Below are 13,042 nucleotides of genomic sequence, written 5' to 3'. Positions count from 1 at the left end.
CCCTATCCCACCCCTCTGCCTTTCTGACCCCTATCCCACCCCTTTGCCTATCTGCCCCCTATCCCACCCCTCTGCCTCTCTGTCTCTCTCACCCCGATCCCACCCCTCTGCCTCTCTCGCCCCGGTCCCACCCCTCTGCCTCTCTGACTCTCTCACCCCGATCCCACTCCTCTGCCTCTATCACCCCTATCCCACCCCTCTGCCTCTCTGACCCCTATCCCAACCCTCTGCCTCTTTCACCCCGATTCCACCCCTCTGCCTCTCTCACCCCGATCCAACCCCTCTGCCTCTATCACCCCGATCCCACCCCTCTGCCTCTCTCACCCCGATCGAGACCTCATCGAGAGCAAGGTGTCCCAGAATGTGCCTCATAAAGGGTCAGGTATGGGAGCATGCGCCAGAGCAGCGTGTTGCTGCGTCCACTTTCCGCCGGTACTCCAGGGGCCTCCGTCTGGCCATCCCCCAGGCAGATGCCTGGCCCATCCCCATCTCCTTGAGATGCTGATCAACCTGCAGCAACGACGAGACACGTGGTTGGCCCATTGGCCTCCTCCACTCACGAGACTCCCTCACTGAGATAATCTGGTGAGCAGGATCAGCATCAGGAAAAGGAGTCACATGTCCATACACCCGCAGCTGACGCTCACGGACTATGCAGGTAACAAATTTCATTTGAGTCTCTCTCAGCAACCGCTCGTTGGACACAAAGTCCGACCAGCGATAGCCAAGGATTCCCTGAAGAGACCTGGTACCAAAGGATTTAAGTCTCCGTCTCAAATCCCTGGTCAGAGTCCAAGTCTCACATCCATAGAGCAAGACTGGAAGCAACAAGGACCTGAAGACTCAGACTTTCGTCCTCCCGCACAGGTACCGGCAGCGCCACACCCCATAATCCAGTGAATCCATGACTACCCAGGTCCGACCCAGACGTCTGTTGACCTCTGACTCAGCCAGCAGAGACATGAATATCACTGCCAAGGTAAGTGAATCTTTTCACGACCTCAACATCCTCACCACAAACAGGCACAGACAGGACAGCAGCATCCAAGATATCATTGAAAGCTTGGATCTTAGTTTTGACCCAGGAATCCTGCAATCCCAGTGGCTCAGACTCCTCATTCAGCACCTCGAGGGCCCCCAAAAGGATATGTAAAGTCTCTGCAAAGATGACTGCATCATCTGCGAAATCAAGGTCCAAGATCTTGACATTCCCAAATGATGCACCCCAGCTTGATCTCTCTGACATCCTCCCCAGAATCCAGTCCATTCATGTGCTGAAAAGTGTGGAGGCCAGTACACACCCCCGACGAACTCCAGTAACAACTGGAAATAAGTCAGAGATGGTACCACCACATCTCTCAGTACCAGAGTGATCACTCTCAGTTCAGACATCAGATCGATCAGTTTTGGTGGTACCCCACTAAGACCAAGAATCCTCCAGAGGGCCTCCCGATTCACTGAATCAAACGCTTTACAGAGATCAACATAGGCTGCAAGCAGCCCCTGCCGAAACTTTCGTCTGCATTCGGTGAGGACCCGAAGAGAAAGGATACGGTCAGACGTTGACTTCTGGTGTAAAGTCTGACTGCTCTGGATGCTGGTGCTCAAGGAGATGGTGAAAAACCCTATCACAAATTATCCGAGCAAAGACATTGCCCGGCACTGAGAGCAGCATCACCCCTCTGTAGTTGTTCCAGTCTTGGCGATCACCCTTCCCTTTCCAGAGAGGGACAACAAGACCCCTCTTCCAGTCAGTTGCGATGATGCCTGCATTCCAGGCAGAGCACAGCACTGCATGCAATGACCCGAGTGCAGCATTTCCACCAGCCTTGAGAAGTTCAGCATGGATGCCACAGATCCCTGAAGCTTTACCCCATTTCAACCGGTTCACCGCAGTCTGTGTTTCCACAAACGAAGGTGGACCACAGTTGATTGTAAGGTCAGCAACAGTGATTCCAACACCACTGACGTCTAACTCGACAGCTGGTGGATCAGCCTGGTACAACTGCTCCAAGTAGCCGGCCCAGCGGGCCTTCATTTCGGACTCCTCTGTCAAGAGCCTCCCACCCTTTGCTCGAACTGCAGGACACTGAGGGATGGGCTTGGATGAACGCAATACGCGAATTCCCCTGGAAGCAGAATGACAATCACTTGACCACAGGTGATGCACTACCCTCTCACAGATTCCTCGCACATAGGCCTCCTTGTCCACCCTTAGCGCATGTACAGTTTTACTCCTCAGCTCCCTGAACAGCTCAGCTCTGCCATTCAGCCTGGCCCTGCGACTCTGGTCAATGGTATCCATTGTCCCTTGAGAGACAAAATTCTTCTTCGCCCGACGGTAAGTTCCAAGACATCAACCAGCAACATCAAGGACGGTGGTCTTTAAGGCACTCCACAATCTCCCAAAGCTTCAGGATCTCCCAAAGCACCCAGACCCCCCAAATCTCCACTCAGCCTGTTTGCAAACTCCTCAGCTACCCTGTCATTCTTGAGCTGTTAGGACACTGAGGGATGACACCCAAGGATGACACTGTGTTGAAATGACACCCAAGGAGTGACGAATCCTTAGTCTCATAATACGCTCGTTGACCGGTGTTACCTCAATTATCATTGGAGTTAGCTTATTGGACACAGCTACAGCAACTCCTTGGGCATGGTAACCATCAGAGTGGCCAGACCAATAGTAGGTGTAACCACCCACCATGATCTCGCCGCAATCCGGTCTCCGAACCTCATAAATTGCTGCAATACCGATGTCCAAGCGCTTGAGCTCCGATGATAACAGAGCAGGTGATCATCCTCTCTTCGGGATAGGACATTCCAGGCACCCACCAAAAGGGACCGCCTTAGGTTAACCCAAGGAGACCGCTGTCTGGTGGACGACACCTCAGCACCACTCCGACACACTCTCCCACAATCTGATCCGGGAATGTGACCCCGTGGTTTCCTTCCTGTCATCAAAGATTGGGGGTCCCGAAGGCTTTGCCCCAATCCCGTCATTCGGTGAGCTGCCCTGCGAAGAGAAGCTGCACAGAAGGAACTCCCACAGAGTGAGTTTTCACATTTTTTTATGCTTCGAGAATGTTTTGCGGAATGAAGGGTTTTACGGTGGCCGGAATGCAAATCCTGCCACCAACCTCCTAATAAGAAGTAACACAACTGCAGGAGCACGTCCGCCTACACAGTTGGGCACTAGATATGGATGGCCGTTGGCTCACAAGGAGCTCCTCCACCCTTTGACAGGTTTTGTTTTTAATCCTGCTGGGTGTCCATATCCAAACACCCTCCTCACCAGGAAACCTGATGGGGAAGACGGTTTAGTCACCGACAACCCGACCATGGAACAGGTTAGTGCAGGTTTACATGATACCTGCAGCAAGTCACAGATTTGATCTGGCCTGACTTGACAATATTAAAGGTCTGGCCTGACCTGACAATAATCCTCGTAAAGGATATAATTAAAGCCGTTAATTATCTTCAGAAGGGGTGTTTTAATGAACTCAAACACCCAATTTTCACTCATGCAATGGAGTTCCCTTCATATGCATGCAAAGTTTCTGGCTGCCAGGTTTCATGGTTTTGGAGTTGTGGAGGAGACGCGCGCACGCGCGAGCGCGCGCACACACACACGCACGCACGCACGCACGCACGCACGCACGCACGCACGCACGCACGCACGCACGCACACACACACACACACGCACGCACGCACGCACGCACGCACGCACACACACACACACACACACACGCACTGGACACATTCTGACATTTATTAGTATAGATAACAGTGGATTCCTCAATCTGAAATCGGCAACCAAAATGGAACATCTGTGTTTCATGCAATCGATCCGACATCAGTCAGGAAAGATGATCATTGTGAGTGTTATGTATACCAGCATCGGGTTAGAGTCAGATGTAGCAATGGAGACACTTGCAAAACAAATTGAATTCGGGATGAAAGATCACAGCAGGAATTTGGCCAAGGATTGGCTAATTAGGATGATGTTTGTCTGTCACGAGCATAGAGTCTCGGTTTTCCTTCATCCTTATCTTAACTGTGCAGTCTTTCACCATCTCCATGCTTTCTTTTTCCATACACTCTTTATTACCCACATCCATTCTCCTGGCTTCCATTCCAAACATGTTTATCTTCTCAATAAACCAGCAATCAATTTGCAGAATGTTAGTTTTTCAGCCATCTCAGCTGCTGTCAACAAATATCGTCTATTCTTTGTTGAAGTAATTTCCTGGATATTATTTGGCAATTGACTTAGCAAATACCTGCTGTTAATAGTTTACACCAATCATAAGTTGGAAATGGACTTTAGAATGTTGAACTGAGGGGCAGTATAATCGCAGAGGAGGTAGTGTGCTCATCCTTCAGTTTTCCCATCTGGGTTTGACTGGTTCGATACCTGACGAGGTATAATTTAAGTATGAACCCCCATTCTCATACGGTGCCAGGACCAACTGTGGCTTCTGCATTAGGTTGTTCACAAGAACATTCTACAGTCTCTCAAAGAGTAGGCCATTGTGGACTGGTACCCTGGTAACATTTTCTGCCTCGATATTAAATGTGACGTATATGTCAGACTTTTGATGAAGAATTGCTCTTTCCAACATGCATTGATGGAAGTTTGTTTAAACACAAAATTGCTGTGGGTTTAGTTATAACATACATCATGTTATTTTGAAATCTATGATTTGTGTCACATAACCTTCAAAGCAAAACAAATTTTCTTTCTGACATACAGCAGCCCCAGGCAGCTAACAAAGCAATCTCAATGCTGTTTTCAAGTACAGTACTATTAAAATTATTGCATAGTTAATTAAGTGGTGGGATTGATCTTGACATCATCTAGTGTTTGAGAGTCTTTGCCCATACTTTTGAAAAATATGGATAACCTTTATGATTGAGAGTTATAGTTTTATGTTTATTACATTTCCGAATTGTTTTGAGTTGGATATTTTTAAAACACTTTTCATAGAGGTATTTATCTTCTTCTTTTCATTATTGTCGAATGATGAGAAAGTTTATTAAATCTTAAATGGCTGAAGTGAATTTGAGTAACCTGGTTTGGATCTCTCCCACAGGTTGGGTGTCTGGTGCAGCGTGAGGCGAAGCGGCCATGGAAACGTGGCCGGACAGGCACGAGCCCCAATGGAGCCTTTCATGGTCATTCAGCAGCTACAAGTGGGATTTCTTCAGTTGGCCCACGCCTTCATGGTTGCCAGAATAAAGACGTTGTAAAAGAGCAAGATGACAACAAAGACAAGGAGGAAGAAGTAAAACGATTTAAAAAGTCATGCATAATCGCAAAGAAGGATAGCAGCATGCATAGAAGTTGTTCTGGTGAATTGTATACTGACCTAATAATCAATGACTTCCATGGCAAAAAATATGGTGCTTCAAATGAAGAAGAAATTAAGAACTTATACTTTCACAGAGATAAAAATAAGGTGGAAGAGGAGGAGGATGCAGATAATATGTTTGAAGATGTACACCAACAGTTGTCGATCACAGCTGCGAAAGATAAGGCCACCTGCAATGTTTCAGCATCGTCACGCTCTATTCCCACTCACCTTTTCTCATCATCCTGTTCTTCAAGCTATCAGGACATACAATCCTATCCTCATAAAACACCACTGGCAGAGGCCAGCACACTAAAAACAATGGGGGAGAAAGGTACTGATATGATGAGAATAAAACAGGGCTGTCCACCCTGTGAAGCAATTGCAGACACCTTTCCATTTGAGAATGCATCTGATGCTTCATCCCAAGCCATGGTTGCAGCAGAAAATGTTTTCACTGCTACATATGCAAGTGGAAATCACAGCAGCTTGTTTACAAATGATACCACATCGTGCATGAATGTCTTGGAAACCGTATCATCAACCAAAGCTTTATTTGGGGAAATAACACTCCAAGCATCACCATTGACAGAGTGCTCAAATGACCTGCCTTCTGACTTTGTTCAAGTTTCGAGAGGAAATAAAAAATCAGTTGAAGTTTCAGTGCCACGTGACAAAGGGTGGAATAGAGAATATGCACTTGCAACAACTTGGTCTGACAAATGTTTGAGTTTCAATAGCAGGTCTGAAAAGGACAACTCTTTCCTGATGAAGCAACAACGAAGTCTGCATTTGAACAGAGAAGCACGACCTGGCCAGTTTCATCTTGATGAAGGGCTTTCTCAATCTCAAAAGTTTGTTTTGAACCAAAGGACATCTCATAGTACTCAAGGCATTCGCAGTATTGGCAAGTTCCACAGCAGTCACAGAATAACCAACAATCGCTCATCGAAGAACCGAAAAAGAGCAGCACATAATGAAGACATCGGCCCACGAGATCGGGCCAACAACCATGATAGACAGACATTGACTGCTGACCCATTGTTCAATAATATAGCTGGCCTCACAGTATTGGTGCCAGACCGGAGAAGAGGGAGACCTCGAAAAGTGCACCCTGTAGAAGACCTTAGAGGTTGCATTCGACATTCACTGAGAAGCCTAGGATGCAAACAATCAAATGCAGCTATACATAATGATTGTACAATGAAGGTGCATCCTAATGTTTGTGGAGGTAAGCCTGTGGCCACAGTAGACTCTGATATGCTTCATAAGATCAATAAGCTCCCAACTCCGGCACGTGAACGTGTCCTGCAGCAGCTTGTACTAACAGCACAAAATGAGCAAGCTAAGGTTATTGGATCACCCCTTTCTGGAGCACCCTCAAATAGTAGGTGCAAATCTCATCGTGAGATCCATGTTAGCAAACGTGGAACAATTTATGTTGGAAAGAAACGAGGAAGGAAACCCAAGAGTACTTTAATTGGTGAAAATACAACAGCTTCTTTGTCTGCCCCTATCCCCTGGGCTACTTCACACCAACCTGGATTTACATCAGGCTGCGCAGCACAGCTTTTCTTGCCAATGCACAGCCCTGACCATGATGTCACTTCAATGGAACCACCTCCACTAATGTCTAGCCACCGGCAAACCCGTGGCTTGCCCACTAAAGCCATGCTTAAGTTCTCAGTTGAAAGGCCTGGGAACTCTCCACTTGGGTCTCTACTGTCAAGTTCTCCATCACATCTCTCAGAAATATCTTCATTAAAGGTATTCTTTAATAGGAACTATGTTTCTTTCTCCAATAACATTCACTGATATAATCTATATTATAAAACTGAGTTTGCTGGATTGATGCAAGCTCCACGCCTCTCCTCATCAAGATGGGTGGAGCAGGAGTAAACTTTGGGCAAACACGTATGCGTAGTCCAAGCTCCGTCCTTATGCTCAACAATTTGGCACGCAGGATGCATATATGCAGTATATGGTATAAGATTGGTGCGGTTGGGGTTGTACATTTTAAAAGGAAAAGGCACATCCAACCAAAAAGTAACTAGATATACTCTGCTAATCTAGTAATAAACAAGCTAGAGCAGATCTGGTCTCAGGCGACGTTTCATCCACTTACCCACGAGCTTCCTCAGGCCAATAGACCCCAAGCCTCAGCACGTGTCCACTTTTATTGTCAATGCGACAATTAATTTCCAATCATATGCCGTTGCGGGAGGTCAATTGAGGAGTATTTTTATTTTGCTGAACCTTCAGCAATAAATGTCAATCACTGGTCTGCTCTGCTCTTTTTATGATTTACTGTCAGCCATAAAGGTGACACAATCAGCCAGAGCGCTTCATTGCCTGCAATCTGGACACGAATTTGACTTCAATGGTACCCATGTCCGATAAATGACATCAAACAAATGACACAGATTGATAAACGTCATGGCACGTCAAGGCATGGCACGTCAAGAGCCGAGAAGGTAGTCAGAGTGGAAACATAACATGCGCCATCACACATACACACCGAGGAAGCAAGAGAGTTCATAAAGAATAGAAGCAGTTGAGGTGTAGACGACCTCATTGTACCTTGCCGTCAACGGACCAACAGAACCCAATTGCTTCGGAAGGGGGAGGAGGGAAGAAAACTTGGAGGTGGTTTACGGTGCGTGAGTGGGAGGTGCAAAATGTGATGCAATGTTATGCAAAAAGAGGAAGTGTGAGAGGTGCAAATTAGTAATTGTTGCTCTTTTAGTTCGTGCATCCACAGTGGACGAGACACAGATGGAGAAAAAGATGCGTGAGAAGACAGCTTAATGGGGCACGTGCAAGAGAATCTGTAAATGTATGGTTAATGATAATGACTGTGGAACGCCGTCAAAGCCGAGTGCCGATGACCCGGCAACAACCCTGGTAACATTTGCTTCGGTCGGTTGCGCTGCCCTCTCAGCTCGGATGTTGCTCGGCTCGGCAAAGGCTTTGGACAAAGGACGAAAGAGACTGACTGACTGATTTGCTCTCTTTTTATAGAGTTTTGAGAGAAGGAGGAGTCAGAAAGTGAATCAAAAGACCCTTAGGCATTTTTGAGCTCCCCAATTGGCAAATATATGTTACCCCGAGCAGTAGCCATGCCCCGCCAGACTCTGGAGTCAAAAACGGCCTCAATTGCTTCTCAGCCTGGCCATGTGACAGTGCTCTATAATTATGATGGGCACAGGTTTTCGGGAGTACTCTCTGGCCACTGTGGATGCATGAACAAGTGATCTCACTGTGAAGGAGGCATTCTATGCCATGCTCGAGTCCGTGGTTGAGCAGTGCCCCAGAAAAGATACTCTTTTAGTCTTGGGGGATTTCAATGCATCGACCGGCATTGATAGGGATGGCTATGAAGCATGTGTCGGTCCCCATGGGTCTGGTACTGTGAACCAGAATAGCACTAAGTTCCTTCACTTTGCAAGAAATCGTGGACTGAGGGTGGCTGGTTCAGGGTTTCAGCACCCAGAGCCTCATCACTGGACTTGGTATTCCAATGCTGGCGGTGTGGCAAAGGAGATTGACCATGGGAAAAGGAGATGGTTGCTGGAGGATGATTCAGAACTGCAAGGACTATACGTCAGGTCAGGTTAGATCTGTGTGCTGCTACAGGTACCATGTAAACCTGTACTAACCTGTTCCATGGTCAGGTTGTCGGCGACGAAACCGTCTCCCCCACCAGGTTTTCTGGTGAGGAGGGTGTTTGGATATGGACACCCAGCAGGATTAAAAACAAAACCTGTCAAAGGGTGGAGGAGCTCCTTGTGAGCCAACGGCCATCCATATATAGTGCCCAACTGTGTCTGCGGACGTCCTCCTGCAGTTGGGTTACTTTTTTATTAGGAAGTTGGTGGCAGGATTTGCACTCCGGCCACCGTAAAACCCTTTCTTCCGCAAAACACAAAAACGCAAAAAAATCTGAAAACCCACTCCGTGGGAGTACCTCCTGTGCAGCTTCCCTTCGCAGGGCAACTCGCCGGATGACGGGATTGGGGCAAAGCCTTCGGGACCCCCAATCTTTGATGATAGGAGGGAAACCACAGGGTAACATCCCTGGGTCAGATTGCGGGAGAGTGTGTCGGAGTGGTGCTGAGGTGTCGTCCACCAGACGGCGGTCTCCTTGGGTTAACATCAGGCGGTCCCTTCGGGTGGGTGTCTGGAATGTCCTATCCCTAAGAGAGGATGATCACCTGTCTCTGTTATCATCTGAGCTCAAGCGTTTGGACATCGGGATTGCAGCTCTCTCCGAGGTTCGGAGACCGGATTGCGGCGAGATAATGGTGAGTGGTTACACCTACTATTGGTCTGTTCGCTCTGATGGTTACCATACCCAAGGAGTTGCTGTAGCTGTGTCCAATAAGCTGACCCCAATGATAATTGAGGTAACACTGGTCAACGAGCGTATAATGAGATTAAGGATTCGTCACTCCTTAGGTGTCATTTCCCTGGTCTCTGTTTATGCTCCGACTGAGGCGAGTGATCTCACCGTGAAGGATGCATTCTACGCCACGCTCGAGTCTGGTTGATCAGTGCCCCAGACGAGATACACTTCTTGTCTTGGGGGATTTCAATGCATCGACTGGAACTGATAGGGATGGTTATGAGGTGTGTGTTGGTCCCCATGGGTCAGGAACTATGAACCAGAATAGCACTAAGTTCCTTGACTTTGCAAGAAGTCTTGGACTTAGGGTGGCTGGTTCATGGTTTCAGCGCCCACAAGCTCATCACTGGACTTGGTATTCCAACGCTGGCGGTGTGGCAAAGGAGATTGACAATATCCTCATTGACGGATGATCCAGAACTGCAGGGTCTACCGGAGTGCTCATTTCCTCAATACTGACCACAGGCTTGTTGTAGCAATTCTAAAGCTGCACCTTAATTCCTGGAGAATGGTACCATCCCAGCCTAGGCTGGATGTTGGCAAGCTCAGGGATGAGAGAGTAGCTGAGGAGTTTGCGAACAGGCTGAGTGGACACTTGAGGGATCTGGGTGCTTTGGGGTGTCCTGAAGAGTTGTGGAGTGCCTTCAAGACCACCATCCTTGATGTTGCCGGTAGATGTCTTGGAACTCACCGCAGGGCAAAGAAGAATTTTGTCTCTCAAGGGACACTGGATACCATTGACCAGAGTCGCAGGGCCAGGCTGAATGGCAGAGCTGAGCTGTTCAGGGAGCTGAGGCGTAAAACTGTACGTGCACTGAGGGTGGACAAGGAGGCCTATGTGCGAGGAATCTGTGAGGGGGTTGAGCATCACCTGTGGACAGGTGATTCTCGTCCTGCTTACAGGGGAATTCGCGCATTGCGTTCATCCAAGCCGATCCCTCGGAGCGCTGCAGTTAGAGCAGAGAGTGGTAGGCTCTTGACAGAGGAGTCTGAAGTGAAGGCCCGCTGGGCCGGTTACTTTGAGCGGTTGTACCAGGCTGATCCCCCAGCTGTTGAGTTGGACGTCAAGGGTGTTGCAATCCCTGTTGCTGACCCTCGAATCAACTGCGGTCCACCTTCGCTTGTGGAAACACGGGCTGCGGTGAACCAGTTGAAACGGGGCAAAGCTCCAGGGATCTGTGGCATCCATGCTGAACTTCTCAAGGCTGGTGGAAATGCTGCACTCGTGTCGGTGCATGCAGTTTTGCGCTCTGCCTGGAACACAGGCATCATCCCAACTGATTGGAAGAGGGGCCTTGTTGTTCCTCTCTGGAAAGGGAAGGGTGAACGCCAAGACTGCAAAAACTACCGAGAGGTGACGCTGCTCTCAGTGCCGGGCAAGGTCTTTGCTCGGATAATTCTTGATAGGGTTCGCCACCATCTGCTGGAGCACCAGCGTCCAGAGCAGTCAGGCTTTACACCAAAGAGGGCAACGATTGACCATATCCTTGCTCTTCGTGTCCTCACCGAACGCAAATGAGAGTTTCGGCAGGGGCTACTTGCAGCCTATGTTGATCTCTGTAAAGCGTTCGATTCAGCGAATCGGGATGTCCTCTGGAGGATTCTTGGTCTTCGTGGGGTGCCACCAAAACTGATCGATCTGATGTCTGAACTCTACTCTGCTACTGAGAGTGCTGTGAAGTATGGTGGTACCATCTCTGACTTATTTCCAGTTGTTAGTGGAGTTCATCAGGGGTGTGTACTGGCCCCCACACTTTTCAGCACTTGTATGGACTGGATATTAGGGAGGATGTCAGAGAGATCAAGCTGCGGTGCATCATTTGGTAATGTCAAGATCTCAGACCTTGATTTTGCAGATGATGCAGTCATCTTTGCGGAGACTTTAGATATCCTTTTGGGGGCCCTCGAGGTGCTGAATGAGGAGTCGGAGCCACTGGGATTATGGGTTTCTTGGGTCAAAACTAAGATCCAGGCTTTCGGTGACATCTTGGATGCTGCTGTCCTGTCTGTGTCTGTTTGTGGTGAGGATGTTGAGGTCATGGAGAGATTCACTTACCTTGCAAGTGATATTCATGTCTCTGCTGGCTGTGAGTTAGAGGTCAATAGACGTCTGGGTCGGGTCTGGGGAGTCATGGATCCACTGGATCATGGCGTGTGGCGCTGCCGGTACCTGTGCGGGAGGACGAAAGTCCGAGTCTTCAGGTCCTTGGTCCTTCCAGTCTTGCTCTATGGATGCGAGACTTGGACTCTGACCAAGGATCTGAGACGAAGACTTAATTCCTTTGGTACCAGGTCTCTTCGGAGAATCCTTGGCTATCGCTGGTCGGATTTTGTGTCCAACGAGCAGTTGCTGAGAGAGACTCGGATGAGATTTGTTACCTGCATAGTCCGTGAGCGTCAGTTGCGGCTGTATGGACATGTGGCTCGTTTTCCTGATGCTGATCCTGCTCACCAGATTCTCTCAGCGAGGGAGTCTCATGCGTGGAGGAGGCCAGTGGGCCGACCATATGCCTCGTAGTTGCAGCAGCTTGTTAGCATCACAAGAAGATGGGGATGGGCCAGGCATCTGCCTGGGGCTTGGCCAGACAGAGGCCGCTGGAGTACCGGCGGAAAGTGGAAATATATATATATATATATATATATATATATATATATATATATATATATATATATATATATATATATATATATATACACATTTCTATCTATATGTTTGTATAGAGACACATATATCCATATATAGACATGTGTATACATATATATATATATATATATATATATATATATATATATATATATATATATATATATTGTTGTGGCCACGGGTACTGAGACACCAGCTTGTCACTCAGGGGGACTAATCCCTGGCTGTCCTCGTTAGAGCTGGACCTGGGGCCACCACTCGCAATTAACGCTGTGGTACGGTGGGTTATTTTTGAACCACGAACGCCACCCAGTCAACCACCAGTTCCAGTGTCCACCGTCTAATTATTCCGTTTAACTCGAGGTCACATGGTTACCTGAGCGGAGAGTGCACCCTCGGCAAAGCACCACTGTTATCTCTATTAGATTTTAATTAGGGTGGCCAAGCGTTTTAACCGCTAGTGCGTGCCGACTATTTTTGGTCAAATCTGTGGTAATTACCTCCCAGTCTATCTCGGTTCGGACAATGCCAGACCAATGGAAGGAAAGGATAAACATGGACAGGTGGGAAATCGACAAATGATTTATTAATAATAAAATTAATAAATGGAAATAACTTTTTATTTTCTGAGGTAAATG

General features: G+C 47.9%; 1 protein-coding gene across 3 annotated transcripts in view; it reads left to right on the top strand.

Annotated features, from left to right (window-relative positions):
• Positions 1-13,042, top strand: part of LOC147020252 (uncharacterized) — a 65,918-nt gene that overhangs the window by 40,200 nt on the left and 12,676 nt on the right. For all 3 annotated transcript variants that reach the window (XM_085895478.1, XM_085895480.1, XM_085895479.1), the window contains exon 3: positions 5,098-7,122. In XM_085895478.1, coding sequence (XP_085751604.1) covers positions 5,098-7,122 — 2,025 coding nt within the window. The remainder of the gene's footprint in view (positions 1-5,097; positions 7,123-13,042) is intronic.

This window comes from Eptatretus burgeri, chromosome 9 (assembly GCF_056783735.1).
Source record: "Eptatretus burgeri isolate ZD-2024b chromosome 9, Ebu_testis_v1, whole genome shotgun sequence".
Lineage (NCBI taxonomy): Eukaryota > Metazoa > Chordata > Myxini > Myxiniformes > Myxinidae > Eptatretus > Eptatretus burgeri.
This window is presented reverse-complemented; position numbering and strand designations above follow the sequence as displayed.